Source organism: Muntiacus reevesi, chromosome 3, assembly GCF_963930625.1.
Source record: "Muntiacus reevesi chromosome 3, mMunRee1.1, whole genome shotgun sequence".
Classification (NCBI taxonomy): domain Eukaryota; kingdom Metazoa; phylum Chordata; class Mammalia; order Artiodactyla; family Cervidae; genus Muntiacus; species Muntiacus reevesi.
The window spans coordinates 240,463,402-240,486,902 of NC_089251.1; the positions used below are offsets into that span (position 1 = coordinate 240,463,402).

Below are 23,501 nucleotides of genomic sequence, written 5' to 3' on the forward strand. Positions count from 1 at the left end.
TAGGAACTTGGAAAAAGTGTGACTTTAACTGGTACCACATATGCTATTCATCCACATGCTGAGCACAGAGGAAAATCCTCTATTATAATGATATCATATATACACGTTTGAGTGGGAAATGCTCTTTCTGAAAAATTATTACCATTTTTTGATGACTAGCTTCCATGTTGTATATTTTAAATCAAACTATTATATGCAGGAAAAGTCTGATCCCAAAGTTTTTTCTCACTGGGATACTGTGCTGTCTGAGAATTTCATGAGTTTGGAGTTTCAAAAAATAAATACTTACGCAAAGACAATGACTATGAAATCAAGCCAGTTCCATGGGTCACGAAGAAAAGTGAATTCTCCTACACAGAATCCTCTTGCAAGGATTTTCACAAGCGACTCAAAAGTATATATTCCAGTAAAAGTGTACCTAGGTAAAAGAGTCCATTGTGATATTAATCCATTGTGAAAAGAACATGGTACCAGGTGAGCCTTTATAATTATTTTTCTCAGATCAACCAAAGGAAGACACTGATTAGAGTATGGCTGATGATTAAGGTGCCCATTCTAGCTATGAGAATAAATTATAATTAAGATCTTTCCAGAAAATCTTGAAATATATATTCCAGAAACACTCCCAGAAAGTAGAGGTATTTTAAATTTACTAAGAACACAGGTATGAGATCAGCCTAGAAAACTCCTGTATTGTTCCTATCAGAAATAATACATCCAAGGACAAGAGATACATGACATGTCTAAGAACAGGCAGGGTATCTGGTAAGATCTTTTTTCTAGAAAAGACTGTAACATGTATTATTCTCTTCTAATGTTAGCAGGCTAATACTGTAGAGGAGAAAAAACTAATTGAAAGTAAAGGAAATATAGAACATGGGAAGATAATCACCACAATTTTTATACATGCAATAACTTCCTGGTATGAAAAAGGAAGGATAACAACAACCATACTAAGACTATATTAAAATGTACTTATACCCACTTACTCTACATTCTTGGTCCAGTCTGGAGGATTACTCATGGTCATAAATATGCAGTTCGTCAGAATAGTGCACATGATAAGCATGCTGAATGCGGTAGCTTAGAATCAAGGAATATGATCAAAGAACACATGGTAACTTTGAATATCTGATAACGATATTTGTTGAAATGATGACAATTTTTCCTTAGAAAATAATTCTAAATGAGCCTATAGACTTTAAAAAAACCTCTCTAAACAAAAGGGTAATGGATAAAAGCAATTTATCCTAAAATACCAAAATTGTCATGACGATGATGATATGATGAATGCATGCATGCATGCTAAGTCACTTCAGTCATGTCCAACTCTTTGCAAACTTATGGACTATAGTTCACCAGGCTCCTTTGTCCATGGGGTTCTCCAGGCAAGAACTGGAGTGGATTGCCATGCCCTCCTCCAGGGGATCTTCCTGACCCAGGGATCAAACCTGCATCTCTTTGTCTCTTGTATGAGCAGGTGAGTTCTTTACCACTACCGCCACCTGGGAAGCCCAAAATTGCCACACTCCCAATCTATTCAGAGATCTACACCAAATTATATTGAGATTGATAAACCTGAGTCTTTTCAGGTAAAAAAGAAATAAAAATCTATATTTAAATAAAATAGCCAGAAACTACATTTTAAAGAACCACTGCAAGTAAGCATTTTAAAAAGGATATGCATGTACTAAAATCTTAATAGATATTCTTCTGAGAGGACTGAAAGGAGACAGCATGTACAAAGCAGGTGTGGCATTGAAACGGAAGATTGCTTTTCCTTTGTTCAACACTATGAAAGTCTGCAGGAGCAAAAAGAAAACAGTATGAATTGAGATTTCAAAATTTCAGTCTAGTACATTAATGTCTGCAGTTTACCTCTGCATGTGGTAGAGTCATATTAAAGAAACCCTGCCATCAGACTCAAGCAATGTGGTTCCAAGGCCACTGATGGAGACACTCACATTATGTTAGCCAATGAACTCCAAGTCCACTGTCCATTTCTTCAACAAAGTAAGAAGCGAGCCATTTATGAGTATGTATTATTTAGAGCTTTCAAAACACAGTGTTCTCTTTTTCATATCCCTTAACATTCAAATCAGCAACAAATCAGTGTGGCCACTGGAATTATCTTAAATATAACTTCCTTGTATCATTACATTGCATTTTAAGCAAACCAAATAGCAACCAGCTACCCCTGATTCTTATCATATTGCTTTGAGAACTGTAATGCTTCCTGGCTATTGTCAGGGTTAGTAGCAAATGTTCTAAAATAGGAGTTTTCAAAATATTTTCATGAACTTAAGGAACATTAGAGTTGAAAGAATCCTTTTACTCAATTTGATTTTCCTATTTTACATATAATACTAATAACAGCTAAAATAAAAGAACACAAATTAAAGAACTTGTTTGCTACTGTCCATGGTAATTTTTTGAAATGTGAATAGAACCAAACATTTAAAAAATATCTTATGCAACCACTGAATAATGAGTTACATTCTCCATGGCTTTGGTATTTAGTTGAAAAATTTAAAAGCCAAACAAATAAACAGCAATAACAACAAAACATTAAAACAACCTAAGGAATTGGCTTGGAAACCAGAAAGACTTAAGTTCAAAGCCTCCTCTTACTTATCTGTGACTGGCAAGCAAATTCCTTGTGCTATCTATTAACAGAAGACACTGATTTTTGGTCTTTTTGATGTTGATTCTGAATTTTACTTATGTTTATGAATGGCACACATATGTGACAAATATTTTCCACTAAATTTTAGAGATATAACTTTGGGTAATCTTGCTTTTGTATGTGGCAGTGTTCCTGAGAAAACAAACGAGAACTATCTTAGGTTAACTTTTTATACTCCTGGTCCCTTTTACTATACCAGTTACGTTAAAACATAATTGAACTTAAAGTTCACTTTTATCTTGAAAATTAGTTTTAAAATTAATACCTCATGTTTGAATACAATTATTGTTTTCTTAAATCTCAATACACTGTGCTTTTTAAAATTCATTGATCTAATATTTTCTTCAACTGTGTAGTGAACGTGTGTGCTAAGTCACTTCACTGTTGTCAACTCTTTGTGACCCTTTAGATTGTAGCCTGCCAGGCTCCTCTGTCCATGGGATTTTCCAAGCAAGAATACTCAAGTGGGTTGCCATGCCCTCCTTCAGGGGATCTTCCTGACCCAGGGATCAAACCAGTATCTCTTAAGTCTCTTCTGCATTGATAGACAAGCTTTTTTTTTTTTTCTTTAACCACTAGTGCCACCTGGGAGCAACTATGGCATAAGAGAAACTGAAATAAAATTGAACATAAGTGAGGCATGAATTTTGCATTTAAGAGGTTTCAGAGAAAAGTGATTAAGAGCACAGTAACTAATACAGGGCTTCCTTGGTGGCTCAGAAAGTAAAGAATCTGCTTGCAACACGGGAGACCTGGGTTCGATCCCTGGGTTGGGAAGATTCCCTGGAGGAAGGCATGGCAACCCCTCCAACATTCTTGCCTAGAGAATCCCCATGGACAGAGAAGCCTGGCAGGCTACAGTCCATGGGGTCACAGTCACACACGACTGAGGGACTAAGCAGACAGCACAACCCTAATACAAGGCATGACGTGACAGGTATCATACAGAGAAATACAAATGGCAGAGCATGAGTGAAGAGGGAGCAGGGTCTTATGTCTATTGGAATAATCAGGGAGGCTTCATGAAACAGAAGTCATGAAATGAGCTAACATGAAAATGATATTACTGCCTCAACTTGGCAAGATCAAGTTAACTTGTACTTGAAATTTAAAAGAATAAATACTTGGTTTACTATTTTTAAATTCAAATTCCCAGTTTTCATTTACATTAAAAACTTCTTTAGGATTGCCTGGATTTATACCTACCCACTAGTTAATTACAGATGGGAAAACAGATATGAAATTTTGAGTAGCAGAATGAGTATCTCTAGAAAACTCTAAAATCCTGCTAGCAAATGTACAGATGTCAATGTCTGAATGAGTTATTTTAATATGGCTCATTTATTTAATAATTTATTGAATATAAAATTAGAGAATTATGAACTTAGAGGAATATAAGCTTTGGAGAGGGACAGACAGTATTCTAAATACTTGATCTACCATTTCATAACTTGAGAGTTAGCACTCGGTGTCTGTGGAGCTTTTAAGTTCTGGTACATATTTCATGCTGGTCAGGATGGCTGCTATCCAAAAGTCTACAAGCAATAAATGCTGGAGAGGGTGTGGAGAAAAGGGAACCCTCTTACACTCTTGGTGGGAATGCAAACTAGTACAGCCACTATGGAGAACAGTGTGGCGATTCCTTAAAAAACTGGAAATAGAACTGCCATATGACCCAGCAATCCCACTCCTGGGCATACACACCCAGGAAACCAGAATTGAAAGAGACACGTGTACCCCAAGATTCATCGCAGCACTGTTTATAATAGCCAGGACATGGAAGCAACCTAGATGCCCATCAGCAGACGAATGGATAAGGAAGCTGTGGTACATATGCACCATGGAATATTACTCAGCTATTAAAAAGAATGCATTTCAAACTAGTACAGCCACTATGGAAAACAGTGTGGAGATTTCTTAAAAAACTGGAAATAGAACTACCATTTGACCCAGCAATACCACTTCTGGGCATACACACTGAGGAATCCAGATCTGAAAGAGACACATGCACCCCAATGTTCATCACAGCACTGTTTATAATAGCCAGGACATGGAAGCAACCTAGATGCCCATCAGCAGATGAATGGATAAGGAAGCTGTGGTACATATACACCATGGAATATTACCCAACCATTAAAAAGAGTTCACTTGAATCAGTTCTAATGAGATGGATGAAACTGGAGCCCATTATACAGAGTGAAGTAAGCCAGAAAGATAAAGACCATTACAGTATACTAACACATATATACGGAATTTAGAAAGATGGTAATGATGGCCCTATATGCAGGGCAGAAGAAGAGACGCAGAAGTACGGAACAGACTTTTGAACTCTGTGGGAGAAGGTGAGGGTGGGATGTTTCGAAAGAACAGCATGTATATTATCTGTGGTGAAACAGATCACCAGCCCAGGTGGGAGGCATGAGTCAAGTGCTCGGGCCTGGTGGGCTGGGAAGACCCAGAGGAATCGGGTGGAGAGGGAGGTGGGATGGGGGACCGGGATGGGGAATACGTGTAACTCTATGGCTGATTCATATCAATGTATGACAAAACCCACTGAAAAAAAAAAAAAAAAGAATGCATTTGAGTCAGTTCTACTGAGGTGGATAAAATTAGAGCCTATTAGACAGAGTGAAATAAGCCAGAAAGAAAAACACCAATACAGTATAGTAACACATATATATGGAATTTAGAAAGATGGTAACGATAACCCTATATGCGAGACAGCAAAAGAGACATAGATGTATAGAACAATCTTTTGGACTCTGTGGGAGAAGGTGAGGGTGGGATGATTTGAGAGAAGAGCATTGAAACCTGTGTATTATCATATGTGCAACAGATTGCCAGTCCAGGTGGGATGCATGAGACAGGGTGCTCAGGGCTGGTGCACTGGGATGACCCAGAGGGATGGGATGGGGAGGTAGGGGGGAGGGGGGATCAGGATGGGGAACTCATGTATACCCATGGCTGATTCATGTCAATGTGTGGCAAAACCACTACAATATTGTAAAGTAATTAGCCTCCAATTAAAATAAATAAATTTTTAAAAAGTAAGTTCTGGTACATTGTAAACTCTTGGTTAATGTTGGGAACATGTATGCATGCTAAGTCACTTTAGTCATGTCTGACTCTGTGTGACCCTATAGACTGCAGTTCACCAGGCTCCTCTGTCCATGGAATTCTCCAGGCAGGAATACTGGAGTGGTTGCCATGCCCTCCTCCAGGGAATCTTCCCAACTCCAGGAATCAAACCCGCATCTCTTATGTCTCCTGCATTGGCAGGTGAGTTCTTTACCACTAGGGCCACCTGGGAAGCCACTTAATATATTCATCATATTTGAAAATGAAGCCCTAACCACTGTACACCTCTACATTAATTTATTACATGTTCTGTTTTTTTAACAAGGCATTGATAAATAATCAGTGCATAAGCTAATGCATAAGATAAATGTGCTCAAGCATAAGTTAAAATCTGAACCTAAGACAAATCAGGAATCATTAAGATTTTTATTCCAAACAATGATTATAGTGTAGCAGAAATAAAGTTCTCATCTATTAGAGTGAATAACGTGAAATATTAAAGACTCAATCCACATGAAAGTCAACCCTGAAGTTGCAAGGGGAAATCCAGACTATTTTAACCAAGAATGATTGAGAAGCTAGGACATGGCACAGAGAGTTGATCATTTAAAGCTCCAAACCAAAAAATAAAAATAAGAAGACTCAATAATCCCTTTGGGTATTTATTCATCTGCTAAGAGAGGGCCATGAAAAATAGATTACTTAGTCTGATTTAGCTCTACCTAAGTATTATATCCTGATGCAAATGTGCATTGGGCTTTTAACATAGTTGGTGTCACATTTGAAAGGAGTTGGGGCCAAAGCAAGGGATTGGAGTCCCACCCCAAATATTCTCTATTACATTAGTCTATCCCAGAGCTAAAATGATTCCATTTTTCATCCTCCAAATGCAAACATTTTCTTCTTACCTCCCAAGTCACTTTAAGTCAATATTAGTTTATGTCTCTGAACTGGGATTTACTCCAGAAAGATTTTTTCCTCCTTAAGGGAGGCTGGTTAAATTACATCCAGGTCCCCTCTGGAAATGGGAGATGCAGGAGCCAGACATTTTTCAGGATGAAGTAATATAAGTAAAATGAGAAAGTATTTTTAATTTTGCCTATTTCATTGTTTATCCATTCATTATTCCATTCATTTTTGTAAAGTTGTGAGCACAGTAGTTGCTATACAACAAAAACAAAACTAAACTAAGAGATGATGTACAACATCTCAGTAGGGAGTCAAATCAACTTGAACTAAAAAACCTAGGACAGAATTTATGAGTGTTTATGTAACATTTTGTGAGTAAATTAATTTCCTCGAATCTTTTATTAATTCCTATCTGTTCAGGTTGTGATGAATATGTTGCGAATTTGTATGAAAAATCCACTGTCTGTCACAGAGACCCTGAAAACATGCTAGCTTTCTTTTTTTCTGTGTCGGACTACTGATGAGTTAATAAGAATGCTGAGTATTGTCTCAAAGGCTTCTCAGGTATTCTGCTTACTCTTTACATGCTGTCAGTTTGCTGAGATTCTGATTTTAATATGAAACAAAAAATTACGTATTGTTATTCATAGCAACTCTCCCTGAAGTAGATGTGTTTACACCATCAAAATTAAGTTCATCACGTTTTCTATTTCACAAGACATTTCACTTTTCCTTATTTTATCTGCTAGCTCTCTTATCAAGAAATGTGCCCTTTTATTTATACCTTAGATCAAAATAACTTTTAAATGGACTTTATCCTGACTTCCTTGACCTCTTGATGGTAAGTCTGCAGGTGCTGTATAGCAAAGCATTGTTGGGAGAAAGTTAGGGAACCTGCTGATTTTATCTTGTACTGTCTCCTCTTTGTCAAGTTCAATCTGGTTGTATCTGCTACTGTCTCAAAAATGATGGTAACCTCCTTCTCATTTTCTTGGTAGAATTATCTTTACAGCAGTTGTTTCAAACTCTCCCATGTCCTTAATGCAATTAATACTCTCAGATCTGCTGTTTCCAGGATTGACTCTCAAAAGACAACTTCCACTCCTGTAGCATGGAAAATATTGACACTATTTAACATGCATTTCCTCAGATGTGCCTACATTTACTTCAACATATCTTAAATTCATCCTATTTGCCCTACAAGGCTCACACAGTAAGGCTTCTCTCCACTTTTCTGCAGTTTTCTAATGCAAATGCAAGCCGACTTTTGGTTTATCCCTTGTCTGTTAACATTAGCAACTAACTGCTTTACTCAACCTTCTGCATTTTCCTCTCTGGGAATAATTTTTCTCCACTTTTAAACATGCTATAATACCCTACATAAAAAAGGTTTTCAAGGGCCTTCCCTCGTGGTCCAGTGGTTGAGAATATGCCTACCAATGTAAGGCGACATGAGTTTGATACCTGGTCTGGAGAGTCCACATGTCATGGGACAACTAATCCTGCGTGTCACAACTACTGAAGCCCATGTTCTACAAGAGAAGCCACTGCAATGAGAAGCCCACACACTACAACAATAGACTAGCCCTTGCTCGCCACAGTGAGAGAAAGCCTGCACACAGCAAGGAAGGCCTAGCACAGCCAAAAATAAATACTAAAAAAATTGTAACTGCAACGTTTCATTATTTAAAAAAAAAAAAAAAAAGCTTTCAATTTCTGTTGCCTTAAGTGACCATCTTTCTGATGGAAATTTCTCAAATTTCTCAGCATGCATCAGCTGGCACCCACACTTCCTCTTTGCACTTTCTGTCCACCACTATCTTGCTTTTTTTTTAAAAAAATGAATGGAGTATAGTTAATTACAATGTTGTGTTAGTCTCAGGCATACAGCAGAGTGAATCAGTTATACATATATCCTCTCTCTTTTTAAGATTCTTTTCCCATATAGGCCATTACAGAGTTTTGAGTAGAGTTACCACTCTCTTGCTTTGATTTCCATCAACTAACATAAACTGCTTGCAAAAAAGTTACCAACTCATCCTCCTTGTTCATTCCAATAGTCTTTATCTAGCCTCAGCTTCCGGAGTAATTTTATGGGATATTCTCTTTCCTTTTTTTTTTTTTAAACCCCTTTTATTTTTAATAGTAGAAAATTTTCTGATTTATGTCTTACCTCTCTGACCATCTCAGATTCTCCATTCTCTCCAACCTTCTATATGAGTGGCTCTCAAAACTCCATAATTAGTTAAGTGATTTTATATATTCCCACAGATTCAACTGACACCTCTATGCAAATACATTCTGGATGTATACCACGTTTTACTTCTCACATTGACAGTTATTTTATTTCTATGAGGATGCACTTATGTCATGTCTAAAGGGCAGAACGTGATACTGAACACTATTAAATTAAAAAAGATCAAAATAGTATGCCAGTGACAGAATCAGTTTTGATGAAAAATTAGAAAAAGTACATATTCTGAAATATCCTACATATGCATTTTAACTAAACATGTTTTCATGATGTAGTTTTTCACTAACTTCCTCTTAATCTCAGTACCTGTTTGTACAAGAGGTAAAGACAGACCGCACCACTGCAGGTAGGATAAACTCACTTTCTTGTCCGCATAGTAAGGGTCCAGGTCCTCCAGGGGCTCTGACACCATGCCCGGAGGGATGTCCCCATAGATGAAGGGCAGCTGTTTGCCGGCTTCCAAGTCACTGCTTGGCTTTGGCCCTTCCTCGTCATCGTCTTTCTTTTCTTCTTTGGGTTCCTTTGCTTTTCCTTCAGCAATACGTTGTTCAATGAGGGCAAGAGACTGTTTTGTGAAGAAGACAAAACTCTGAGGTCCCGGGGGAGGCAACATTGCCATCTTTTCATCCTGTATGTTTTATTTCCCCTTCAACTCCTTACATAAGAGGCCTAAGGAGAAACAAAGAAAGCCTTAACTGTTTGCCAGTTAAGAATGACACTTAACAAACAATAATAAGAACTATAGTAATAATAAAAAACAGATTCTGGTTTCAATTGCAAGAAGTCATGTGTTCACATAATTACCATCAAGTTGAATGCGTACTTACTAAGTGACTACCATGTACATGACTTATTTTCCATGCCCTCTAAGGAACTTTATTTAAGAATTTGAACTTAGTACTTCATGGATCTTAGTGACAGCTTAATTAAAAATGCTTAATTCGCTTTACTTTTCATCTGTGCTTACTCTTAGTGCAATTCAACTTTCCTTGTTTAAAAATCTTTATGACAGGGCTTTGGACAGCACCATTCTCCAGTTCTCCTCTTTCTGCATAACCTGATCATATTCTGTCTGACATACTCACAGTCTCTGCTTCTCTCTCTTAAAGAAACTCATTTCTATAAAAAATGAAGTGGTGGAAGATTGTTTTACTCTATTTTACACATTTAGATTTTCTTACAATAAATACATGGGCTTCCCTGGTAGCTCAGATGGTAAAGAATCTGCCTATAATGTAGGAGACTGGGTTCGATCCCTAGGTCAAGAAGATTCCCTGGAGAAGGGAATGGCAACCCACTCCAGTATTCTTGCCTGGAGAATTTCATGCATAGAGGAGCCTGGCGGGCTACAGTCCATGCGATTCCAAAGAGTCAGACACCACTGCACGACTAACACACACATACACACACACAATAAATACATGCCATTTTACAAATTAGAAAACATTTTTTCCTTTTAAATTAAAAACAATTTAGGGAAACGCTTTAGAAGAACAAAGAAGATAAAAGGAATTTTGGAAATGTTTGGGATAGATTAAATTTTTAAAGTTAAAAAAAAAACAACTATGATAGGCACTCAAATTATGACTTCCTTAATTGACTTACATGTATACACAAAACATTACAAAAAGTACAGGAAAGAAAAATTTTTAAATTATATATTATTATTTTGGAATTATTTTGGAATTTTAGAAATAAGAGTATAAAATTAACAGTTATTATTTTTAAAATGATGAGCACATTATTTCATTGAGTCAAGGTAACTTCATAACTCCTCCACTGGGAAATAAAAATGAGTCCTTCTGCATTAGGATTGCCTGAGAGTTGGGACATACCAACTTCTAGTATGTCAACCTGCCGTGAACAGCTTGAAAGACTGTGCATTAAGTGATATCTTGATATACAGAGGGAGGATGAGCTAAGAGAAGCCATGGTCTGCTCTTTTATTTTCCACTGCGAAATATAAAATATTAAGCAAACCACAAATGTGACAACACAGGTTATATAGATTCAGAAAAAGAAGTGAAAGGAAGCTGAAACTAATTATTCTTTCTTTTACAGTTTTCTCCTCTTCCCATGTTAAACAAAATCAACTCTAGTTATGTTTACAGCAAAATGGATGACTCTTCCCCTTAGCTACTTGAGCACAGTATAAGAATAACCCTTATCAGTAAGTAGTAGTGTTAATCGCTCAGTCGTGTTCAATTGTTTGCAACACCACAGACTGTAGCCCACCAGTCTCCGCTCTCCATGGAATTCTCCAGGCAAGAATACTGGAGTGGGTTGCCATTCCCTTCTACAGGGATCTTCCTGACCCAGGGATCCAGCCTGGGTCTCCTGCATGGCAGGCAGATTCTTTACTCTCTGAGCCACCAAGGAAGCCCTTATCAGAATTCTATTCATTTTTTAAAGGTGGAAAACCAGTTTAAAAACAACATAAAAACAATCATTTTGCAATGCAAATTTATGTAAAAACTTACAAAGCAAATTTAGCTTTTCTGAAAAATAATATTTTTATGTTTTATCACACAGCACAGTTGGAAAAGAATATGCCTGCAATGCAGGAGACCTGGGTTTGAGTCCTGGGCTGGGAAGATCCCCTGGCAGGCTACAGTCCATGAGGTCGCAAGAGCTGGACACAACTTAGCGACTAAACCACCACACACTTGAATCTGGGTCTTGCCATGGCAATGCCTTACCACATTTCTTTTTAACTCTGCTAACTCATATTCATTTAAAATATTTTTACCAAATAGTTAACCTGGGCATGTTTCTATACCAGATATATAGAGCTGTGACAGTAAGGAGGAAACAGTTTCTGTGTTTATGAAACTTCTAAAAAAGAATACCAATTGAACTGAAGCATACAGAAAAACCTGGTTTGACCATAGTAAAGTAAAGTCAGGTCGCTGAGTCGTGTCCGACTCTTTGTGACTCCACGGACTGTAGCCTACCAGGCTCCTCTGTCCATGGGATTTTCCAGGCAAGAGTACTGGGCCATTTCCTTCTAGGAGAATACAATTAGTTTAACTTTCTTTATATCTTGAAAGTAGAAACAAAGATAGAGAAATTAGGCATGTATCAGGGGAGAGGGTACCATATGTAAGAGAAAGTAGTGAATTCACTGATTTAAGAACAAAATTTCAAACATTCCTGACAAATTCCAGAACTCTTTTAGTATCCTCTCCAAATATGCAAAACTAAAACCCTCTTATAAATAGTAGATATGTAGCAATCATTCACAGGAAAGAACATGTTGAAAGCCATGCAATGGCATAATTAGAAATAAGAACATATCTCTACCTGGGTTCAGAATTATGGAATTTTATAATTATGGAAAAGAACAAAGTCAGTCTATTCTGCTGGCCACAAGCAGCTAATAATATTGCTTTTGAACAAAATTTGAAGAGTTAATGACTACATGTTTGCTGGCTTTCCTGGGTTTTAAAGTATTTGACTAAGATTATTTATTTCATTGGACTTCTCAGGGGTGCTGGTGGTAAAGAACCCACCTGCCAATGCAGGAGTTGTAAGAGATGTGGGTTCAGTCCCTGGGTTGGGAATATCCCCTGGAAGAGGGCATGGCAACCCACTCCAGTATTCTTGCCTGGAGAATCCCATGGACAGAGGAGCCTGGTGGGCTAGAGTCCAAAGGACTGCAAAGAGTTGGACATGACTGAAGCGACTTAGCATGCGTGCATTCATTTACTCCATTGTTTCTATAAATTCAAACCAGTAAGAAGAAACATTTATTTTGATGGAAACTAAAGCTGAGATGACTTTTATTTTTTTAAGAAAGTAGTGAAAGATAAGAAATATCAAGAAATGTGCACATTCAAAAGCAGGCCAGAGTGACTCATGAGAGAATGAATCATGACTCATCATTTCACTACTAGGTAAGTACTCAAAAGAATTGAAAACATATCTCCATAAAACTTGAAAATGAATGTGCATAGCAGCATTATTCTTAATAGCCAAATAGTGGAAACAATCCAAATGTCTGTCAACTGACAAAATGAAGTGCATCCACATAATGGAATATTACATGAAAATAAAAATTAGTAAAATATGAACACATGTTACAACACAGATGGACCCTGAAAACCATATGAAGGTAGCCAGATCCAAAAGGCCACAGGCTGGATGGTTCCAGCCGTATGAAATGTTCAGAATAGTCACATCCTCAGAGACCAAAAGAACATTACTGTTGCCAGAGGCTAGCGGGAGGGAATAGTGAGAAATGACCATTAATGGTAATGGGGTTAATGGTTAATAGGAATGAAGTTTCTCAGAGAGATAAAAAAAGTTCTAAAATTAGGTAATGCAATGACTGTGCAACTCTGTAACTATGCTACAAATCACTGAATTTACACTTTAAAGGATGATCTTTTATGATATGTAAGCTATACCCCCATAAAACTTTTATAAACAATTTCTAAGAAATCTGAATCATGAAATTCATGAAAACTGTCCTATGTCAAAAAAAGAGGTTTAGAAAATGGAAACAAATGCACATGTTCAACACCAATCTCTGCATAAGTCTCTACGGTCGCAGTATAAACACGGAATTGCTTTTGGTGTAAGATTAGTTTAGGAGAAGCTATGATTTAGTTTTAGCACCTGAAGGCCAAGCCTGGTACAATTTATAAAACTGGTCACAAATCACTTGATTCCAGAAGTTAATAGCCTTTTGGAAACTGTACTACATCTCTCTGAGAAACAAGGTGGTGAATGTAGTTGCCATTTGGGTCTAGGAGATTCCTCAACGCTTCTTGAAATCATAAAGGTAAACGGGTTACTTGTCCTGATTGACCTTAAGTGTACACATACTTGATCTCCTGGGAGAAGAGATGGCTGAAGAACTGGTATTTTTGTACATCTTACATTCAAATGGAGATGTCACATCTTCCAAGAATTATTTGACAGAAATTCCAGTAAGTAGATGTCATGAACTCAGATATCCAATACTCTTCCAATATTGTTATTTTCTTTTCCCCTGTTTTTCTTGTCCTCACTCTCTATTCATGCACATTCTCAGTATACAGTTTACAAATCACTAAAGTATATGCAAACAGTGAGGGTGGTGGGTGATTCAAGTCAGTGGTACCACAATTGGAGATACTTTCCTCAAGCTAAATTGAAGGAAGACGCTAAGCACTTGCTTAACATGAGGGTCTTGAAAAAAGTAAGTTGAAGAGCTTTGGGTCAGATTCCATAATCATCCTCATAATCATACCCATCCTTTGGTGGGTAGAGGGGAAATCACAGCCTCCTATCTGGATGATGGGAAAACATAATGTGTACAAATTTTTGAGGGTACTTTTGCAATATCTATCAAAATCCTTAAATATGTTGATTCATTTTTATTGCCAAATAACTTTCCTTCTAGGAATGTAACCAAAAGCAATCATCTCAGAAGTCTTTAAACATTTATGAAGATATTTACTGCAATGTTTTTATAATATTGAAAAAGTGTAACCTATGCAAAAGTCTGTCAGGGTTTCATTAAATGAAAAAATGAACATATAATAGGAAACTGAGTGGCATCTAAAGAGTGCTTTTAAAGACTATTTAATAAATTTTACAAATCTTATAAAAATAACAGAATATAGGGTACACAAAAACATATACTTATCTTCAACTCAATTTTTTAAAATGTATTGAAAGTATGAAATTAAATGTACTGCATATTTAATGAATGCTATTCCTAGCTGAAGGATTAGGAGTTATTTACTAATTTATTTTTATTTTTTCAAATTTTAACAATAAAAATAGCATACTGTTTTATCAAAAGTGAAGTGAAGTGAAAGTCACTCAGTTGTGTCTGACTGTTTGCGATTCCATAGACTATACAGCCTATAATATATATACAGTCTATATTCCATAGACTATACAGCTCATGGAATTCTCCAGGCCAGAACACTGGAGTGGGTAGCCTTTCCCTTCTCCAGGGGATCTTCCCAATCCAGGTTCAAACCCAGGTCTCCCACGTTGCAGGCGGATTCTTTACCAGCTGAGCCACGAGGGAAGCCCAAGAGGTACCAAATGAACCAGTAATTCTACTCCTACATACAAGTAACCCCAGAACAGCACAAGAGGTAAGAGGCACTAACAGTACAGTAAAAACTCTGCACATAACTAAGCAGCTGGCCCTCTATAGCTGCAGTTCCACATCCACAGATTCAACCAAAAACATGTATTTAAAAAAGAAGCACTGAAATTTATTTGACCTCTGGTGGCTCAGTGGTATAGATTCCACCTGCTAATGCAAGAGACATAGGTTCAATCCTTGGGTCAGGAAGATCCTCTGGAGAAGGAAATGGCAACCCAAGTCTAGTACTCTTGCCTGGGAAATCCCAAGGACAGAGGGGCCTGGCAGGCTACAGTCCATAGGGTCTCAAAAGAGTCAAACATGACTTAGTGACTAACTAGCAGCAAGACAGTTAATAAAATTAGCCAATATTTATTCTTTCTTTTTAAGTTTATAATTTGAAAATACCATATTTCCATGTATTAATATCGATGAAAGTATTTTCTGAACTCTCTTATTTTCTAGCTATTACCTATGTATATATGCATCTACAATCTGCCTATTTTTATCTTCTGCATCATTCCAGTCAAAGCAATGTCTGCTTCCAGTTCTTGTTTATCACTCTTTGGCTTCTAAATCCCCACTGCATTGAAAACAAAGATGCACAGTAGGGAACCAACGGTTTTATGACATCACTGAAAGCCAAAAAAGACACTAAAGAGTTTTCACAAAACTAAAGAGATAGCAATAGATAGTGATAGAGATATAGACAGACTCCCCTGGTGGCTCAGACGGTAAAGCATCTGCCTACAATGCGGGAGAACCAGGTTCAATTCCTGGGTCAGGAAGATCTCCTAGAGAAGGAAATGGCAACCCACTCCAATATCCTTGCCTAGAAAATCCCATGGACAGTGGAGCCTGGCTGGTTACAGTCCCTGGGGTCGCAAAGAGTCAGACAGGGACTTCACTTTCAGAGAGATATCAGATGGGATTACCCTAAAGAGGAGATAAGAGGAGAAGGCAAGGCCTAAAACACTCACCTGAGAATGCTCAAGAAAGAAATACTTCTTTCTAGCACAGAAGTCATAGAGTTGGTACACAAGCAAGTATGTCAGAAACCAAGTTTTGGTTAGTCAAATCCTTGACTAACCAAGGATTATCAATTTAACAACTTGCAGGTTGCTATCCCACAATTCCTTCTATACTCCTGTATAAGGCAGCAGAATTCATCCTGAGGCTAAAATCAAAACGTTAATCTCTGAATTAACTGAGATAAGACCTCTAGGATGTCCATATTCATTTTAGGTGAAAGCGGAGTGGAGTCTGGGGAAGGATAGATTCTTCTTCTTGCCCATCTATCCTAAAATGAAGCCAGTCTATCAACTCATCAGATACACACAGACAGCTTGCACCCATCCTGCCTTTTCAAGGGAGTACTTATTTGGAAAACAGGCCTACATAAGAGCAGAAGAAACCCTGACCAACATCACAACCTTTTATTTATAACTACTAATAGATAACTAAGGGTAAACTGGTAATCAAAACTACCAAACATGAAATTGAAGGACTAAGATGTACAGATCAAACTCTTAACTCCAGAAGAAAGGAAAAATCAAACATAGGGGGAATATTAAGGGTTTAAAATTAGCATTCTCAGAGAAATTTGAGAGGGTAGAGAACAATATCAAGAATCCATAATATGAAAATAATGAGTCTTATTCCCTATCATTTTCTTAAATACCACTATTTCAAAACAGTAAGTACTTTCCCTGTAGCTACCAGAAAATATTTATGTCAGAATGAAGGTATACTCCATTCTCAAGGTATATAAAAGAATCATGTGTATAACTTAAAAAAAATACGGCTGTCAGGGTTTACCCAAGTAATGCTGAGATAAAACTTTTCAGGGAGGTTTTAAGCTTATCTACTTTAAAAAAATCATAAAATATTGATGTGACTTCTTTTAAGAGCCATTTTTTTAAAGCAACAAATGCACTAAATCAAAACATCAGACTGGGGCTTCCCTGGTGGCTCAGTGGTAAAGAATCCACCTGCCAACACAGGAAACACTGGTTCAATCCCTGGTCCAGGAAGATCCCACATGTTGCAGAGCAACTAAGCCTGTGCGCTGCAACTACTGAGTCTGCTCTAGCGCCCAGGAGCCACAAGTCCTGGGCCCACCTGCTGCAACTTGGGAAGCCTGTGCACCCTAAAGCCTGTACTCTGCAACAAGAAGCCACCACAATGAGAAGCCCGCCTACCGCAGCTGGACCGCAGCCCCTGCTCATCACAACTAGAGGAAACCCACACAGCCACAAATATCCAGCACAGCCAAAACTACATAAATTGTTATAAAAAATCAGACAAACACTGTAAATTAATGACCAGGTTTCATTATTTAATAGAGAAAACAAATGCAATTGAAACCACACAAAAATTTTGGGGTTCTGCTTTATTTGAAAAGTAGGGAGTGGGAAGTAAAATATGAAAATTTAAAGTCTCCATGTTAAAACTGAAAGGATAAACATACATTCCATTCGATAAAAACAACACATTTTTGAATTCTGAATCTATATCATGCTCAGTTAAAGAAAGAAGTTTTTGGAATGAGGTGGGGAAAGGAGGAAATGAAAGAGGTTGAGCAAGAGAAGGAAGATAATAGACAAAACTAAACAGGAAAGGAGAGTGTAATTGGGGAAAAAGGAGAAAGACTAACAAAAATACCCTAAAACCCTTAGCTCCCTTCTAGCTACAAAGTCCAAGATGATAAAAAAGCAAAGCAAGTTCTTTGCCATATTGATTTTTATTTTTAATTCTCAACATTTTAAGCATCACTCATGCTGTATTCCCTGTAGCTCTGCTGGTAAAGAATCCACCAGCAATACAGGAGACGTGGGTTCAATCCCTGGGTCAGGAAGAGCCCCTGGAGGAGGAAATGGCAAGCCACTCTAGTATTCTTGCCGGGAAAATCCCATGGCCAGGGAAGCCTGGCAGGCTGCAGCCCAAGGGATCACAGAGTCGGACATGACTTGGCAATTAAACCACACATGGTATTACTCATAGCGCTTCATCACTATTAAGCCTGCAAATTTCAGTTTTGTATCCTTTATTCTCTCCATTTTCATTTGATGTAAGCAATGCAGCTCCTGGGAGTGTCCCCCACACTCACTCATCCTTCAAATCCGTGGGCTCTCACATGAGCTCAGATAATATTCGCTAAGCAATAGGCATGGAGAGGAATAGCTATTACTGCTAAAAAAAAAAAAAAAAATACCAAGCGTTACCTTTAGCCTTTCCAAGTATGTCTTTTAAAAAGCTGTTCTTCCATGGTGACTATGGTTAATAATACTGTATTACAGGTTTGAAAGTTGCTGAGAAAATAAAACTTTAAAAGTGTTCATAACAAGAAAAAAAAATTTAACTATGCATGACAGATGGTATCTAGACTTACTGTTCACAATGTATACAAATATCAAATTATTATGCTGTATATCTGAAATTAATTACAATGTTATATGCCAATTATTCTTCAGTTAAAAAAAAAGCTGATCTTCAACTTTCAGGAATAAATGACAACACTGCAAAAAAAAAAAAAAAAAGAAGATATTAAAAGAAGCATGTTTATCAGCTTAAGAACTAAAGTACTAGTTGCTCAGTCATGTCCGACTCTTTGTGACTCCATGGAACTGTAGTCTGCCAGGCTCCTCTGTCCATGGAATTCTCCAGGCAAGAATACTGGAGTGGGTAGTCACTCCCTTTTCCAGGTGATTTTCCCGACCCAGGGATCAAACCCAGGTCTCCTGCACTGCAGGCAGATTCTCTACCATCTGAGCCACCAGGGAAGCCCTTAAAACTCAAAGTACATGGTAATTTACGAATGCTATTTATGAATGTGAACACTTTAAAAAAATAATTTTTCACTTTATATAAGTTTCTCCAGTTTCCTTTCAAATTTGAGTTTCTGTAAGACATTGAAAGTATGGCTCAATTTCCAAAACGTAAAATATAAAATGGGCAAAAGTTCTCATGAGGTGTACTTGCACTCAATACAGGAAAATCTGAACTGGTTACAGTAGCTCACAGATCATTTTATCTTGGCCTTTCCTATCACAATCCACATTCTATGTTTTACAGCTACTGACTCCGTACATATGACTTAACTTCTCTGAGCCTCAGGTTCCTAGTTTGAAAATGGGGTTAATAATCACTGCCTAAAAGGGTGGTTAGGATGGGGATGGTTAGTGTATATAAAGAGCACAGGAGAGAGTTTTTCATATAGTAACAATAGATGGTGCCATTAATATTATTAACTTGTCTCATTCTTTCATTTAAATTTCTTGCTGGGGTCAATTTCATCATACATATGTAACTAAGATCTGTTCATTATGATCAACTTGAGGATATTTCAGTTTATAGAAATATATTAGCCCGTAATACTTTGGCCACCTGATGCGAAGAACTGACTCATTGGAAAAGACCCTGATGCTGGGAAAGATTGAAGGTGGGAGGAGAAGGGGACGACAGAGGATGAGATGGTTGGATGGCATCACCGACTCGATGGACTTGAGTTTGAGTAAGCTCCAGGAGTTGGTGATGGACAGGCAAGCCTGGTGTGCTGCAGTCTATGGGGCTGCAAAGAGTCAGACACGACTGAACTGAAATGATTAGCCTTTTAAGCATGAAACATAGCTCATATATGTGTATAACATAAGCAGAGATTTGATTTAGAGAAGTGATTCAAGTGCAAGTTCAGGAGCTAAAAGTCCTAAAGTTTGAATCCTAGGTTTTCCAGTAACTAGGTATGTGATCTTGTATATTAAAGTTATGCAACCTCTCTGAGCCCAAAGATGGCAAAGCATTTATAAAAAAACCGGTTACTTCATAAAACATAATGTTAAACAGTACAAATATCCCTAGGAGGCATTTTGATTACTCAGAGATTTAGATTGCTACTGAGTTTCATTTAAGTAAATCCCCATTATTTTGCCCTGAACTTTATATGAAGATTTGCAGGATATTTTTTATTTATACAAAGTTAGGTGGTTCAAGAACTATCATTAAGATTTTTTCTTTTTTTTCTTTTAAACTTAAATTTGTATTTGTGAACAGACTCGAAAGGAAATGAATTCTACCACTTGGTTCACTGTCTAAGAAGCATTTAAGTATCATTAATAGAGTCTCTGAACAGAGAACAAGAATGATCCCTTCCTTCAGGCAAAGAAATATGACAGTCTCTAGACAGTTTTAGGGACTTTAGGTGCTTTCTATGGCTCTGAACATACTGTTTCAAAAACTGGATTTTTATCATCCTATATTAGCCTCAGCCATCAGGAAGCTGTTTGGGGGGATTCCTTTAATCTTCAGAGTCCTGTGAAGTCCTTACCATAGAAATAACCTCTGACAGTGAGAAGGGCATGGGGTCCCATAGACTAATACTGAGACTCTAAACTGCAGTTCCCAATTGGTTTATTAATGACAGTTTCTAGTCTATTGTGGTTCAGGTAGCATATGTATCTATTTTGTCCATATAATTTTCTAATGAGAGTCAGGCTTTTGTAATGATAGCATATTTTGTCTTACACATGTAATATACATTTAAAAATAGAATTATTCTCTTAAAATATTTCCTATGGAAATCCTTTAGCAGTTAGTTTCATTTGACAGCTTTCAATATTTCTTGTAGAAAGAAAGCACCATTTGAACTTCCTGTTTCTTTCATTGTGATTAGACAATTCAAGATATACTTACTCATTTCAAGGAGCAGGAGAATAATTATATGCTCAAAATTCTTTCATAATCTCAGATTCTGCTTTATATTTCCTGAGTTCTTACCTATAGCTAACTTAAATTTATATAAAAGTAAAATAGGTTCAATAAACCATTTTGAAGATCTGTCAAAATCTGAATCAACTTCAGTCAAATCTAAACTATTTAAAACAGTGGGCAAATGTAAAAGCAAGTAAAATAGAATGTTGTATTGATGCTTCCTGTTGTCAAGTGAAAAACTGCTTTGAAACTGCCACTTGTCCGGAAACAAGCAGTGATATTTTCCCACAGGTAAGATTTTAACCGGAGTACCAATTATTTTTAAAGCTTTCTGAAGGCACCATGGAATTTGTGCATGGCACATGGAATTGTGCGTGGCACAAGCACTTTAAAGAGCAATTTAAGACAAATCATTCCTCACATCAACAGTGGTAACATGTTGATAATATGCTCACTTGATATATGATGATATTGGCACTTGTATAGTCTTCCTCCCCAAAACTTGGATCTAAATCATGAGAAAAACATCAGAAACGCTCAAGTCAGGGACATTTTACAAAATGCCTGACCAGTACTCCTTCAAATCATCAAAGTCATCAAAAACAAAGAACATCTGAACTGTCACGCCTTGCAGCTGCCTAAGGAGACATGATGGTTAAATGTAATACTGGTAATGTGGGCAGGATCTTGGATGAGAAAAAAGACAGTGGGGAAAACCTAGAGAAATCTAAGTACAGTAAAGGGATTCTTTAATAATAATAATGTATCATTATGGTTTCATTAATTGCAACAAATATACCATAACAATGTAAATTATTTATTAATATATTAAACTGAGTATGGTTTACATGGGAACTCTGTAATACCTGTAAAAATTTTCTGTAAATCTAAAGCAATTACAAGGTCAGTAGTTCATTTAAAACAAGAAGAAATCACAGTTGCAAAATTATACTAATATTATGTGACATTAACAATGTCTCAGTAATTTGACTTTATCAAGTAAATACACTGCTATTATTTAGAATGTACCTGCGATAATAGATTTACAAAACTGAACTACTTTAAATAAAATGGGCTATAACTAATACATAAAAATAATGTTTTACACAGTAAAGATAGCATAGATTTGATAAATACAAGATCCATTAGAAATGCTGATCAATTTTTAAGTTATTATGCTTGGGAGGTAATTGTTATAAATGTGCCCTCTTGGGTAAGGAATAAGTTTACAATTTAAAAACACAGAACTTGACTGGAGTCACAATGTCTGAGCCCTAATTATACTTGAGATCATTATGACTAAGTAGGCTAAAAAATTCACCTATAAGGGATTCATGTATATTTTCTTTTAGAATAAGGTCTGGGTTGGGAAGATCCACTGGAGAAGGAAACGGCAAACCCACTACCGTATTTTTGCTTGGAAAGCCCCATGAAGAGAGGAGCCTGGCAGGCTACAGTCCATAGGGTAGCAAAGAGCCAGACACGACTTTGCACAACACTGCAAGGGCAATTTCACTCACTCGGTAGTGTTAAGCATGCCAAATATCTTTTAAGTTGTTAAATTAGGGCTTTATTATATACCTGCCTGATGACACTGTTAACTTACAAAAGGCTCTGTTTCGATTTCTGTATTACTTTAGGAACTGTAGGATAACACTGAGATGAAAGAAATCTGACTCCAAACTTCTCATTTTACTGACATCTACACACCCAATAGCTTCCCAGGTATCTCAGTGGGAAAGAACCTGCATGCCAAGGCAGGAGATGTGGATTCGATTCCTGGGTCAGGAAGACCCCCTAAAGAAGGAAATGGCAACCCACTCCAGTATTCTTTCTGGAAAATCCCATGGACGGAAGAGCCTGGTGGCCTAGAGTCCATGGGGGTCTCAAAAGAGTGAGACACAGCTTAGCAACTAAGTAATAATGATGAATACCTGATAACAACAAACAAGGCAATAGACAAGTCTGGCTATCAGGGATATACTTGATTAACCATTTCTTACAAACAAAGTGCTCTTCTGCCACCACAGCATTAAATTTAAAAATCGTTTGGCTGACTTGCATCTCAGTTGTGGCATGTGGGACCTCCGCTGCATCACGCAGTATCTTTCACTGCAGTGCAGATGCTGTAGTTATGGCAGCTGGGCTCACCTGCTCTGCAGTACGTGGGATCTCAGTTCTCCAACCAGGAACTGAAGCAGCATCCCCGGCACTGCAAGGTGGATTCTTAACCACTGGACCACCTGGGAAGTCCCACCACCAAAGCATTTGAAAATCCTCACCTATATTCAGTGACATTCCCTTTACAAATTTTCTATTCATAAAATCCAAAGTCCCATGATAAAAGAGAAAGTCATCATCAGGGGAGACGAGAGAGGCAAGCTTCTAGTGTGACTGTCGTGATACAAGCTCTCTTTCATGAGAAGTGAAAAAATTCAGATGAGTTTGGAAGTTCTGCTGTACCTCTTGGCTCCAAAGGAAACATGTGGATCCTTCCTACACCCAGCTTCAGCACATGAGAGGAATACCTAGATCATACAGATCCTAAGGATGGAAGGAAGATGAAGATGAAGGTGAAACAATTAAAGATAAGAGGAAGTGCACATTCGTCAACCAGTGATCTACTATTTAGATAAGAAGGGGAAAGCTGCTGGAGGATGAAATCTGGAGAAAACAGAGGAAAAACAGTAACTAAACCAGGTGTGGGGCAAGTGTTGGCTGCTTCTGAATCATAATTAGAAGACCTCTCAATAGTTCTTCATTTTACTCATACATGA

The 23,501-nt window shown here is 37.4% G+C and overlaps 1 protein-coding gene across 3 annotated transcripts in view; it reads right to left on the reverse strand.

Moving 5' to 3' along the window:
• Positions 1 to 23,501, reverse strand: part of SCN9A (sodium voltage-gated channel alpha subunit 9) — a 169,823-nt gene that overhangs the window by 84,670 nt on the left and 61,652 nt on the right. For all 3 annotated transcript variants that reach the window (XM_065931685.1, XM_065931686.1, XM_065931684.1), the window contains exons 2-5: positions 9,289 to 9,596; positions 1,684 to 1,802; positions 990 to 1,079; positions 290 to 418 (exon numbers count right to left, since the gene is read on the reverse strand). In XM_065931685.1, coding sequence (XP_065787757.1) covers positions 290 to 418; positions 990 to 1,079; positions 1,684 to 1,802; positions 9,289 to 9,546 — 596 coding nt within the window. In that variant the 5' untranslated portion in view covers positions 9,547 to 9,596. The remainder of the gene's footprint in view (positions 1 to 289; positions 419 to 989; positions 1,080 to 1,683; positions 1,803 to 9,288; positions 9,597 to 23,501) is intronic.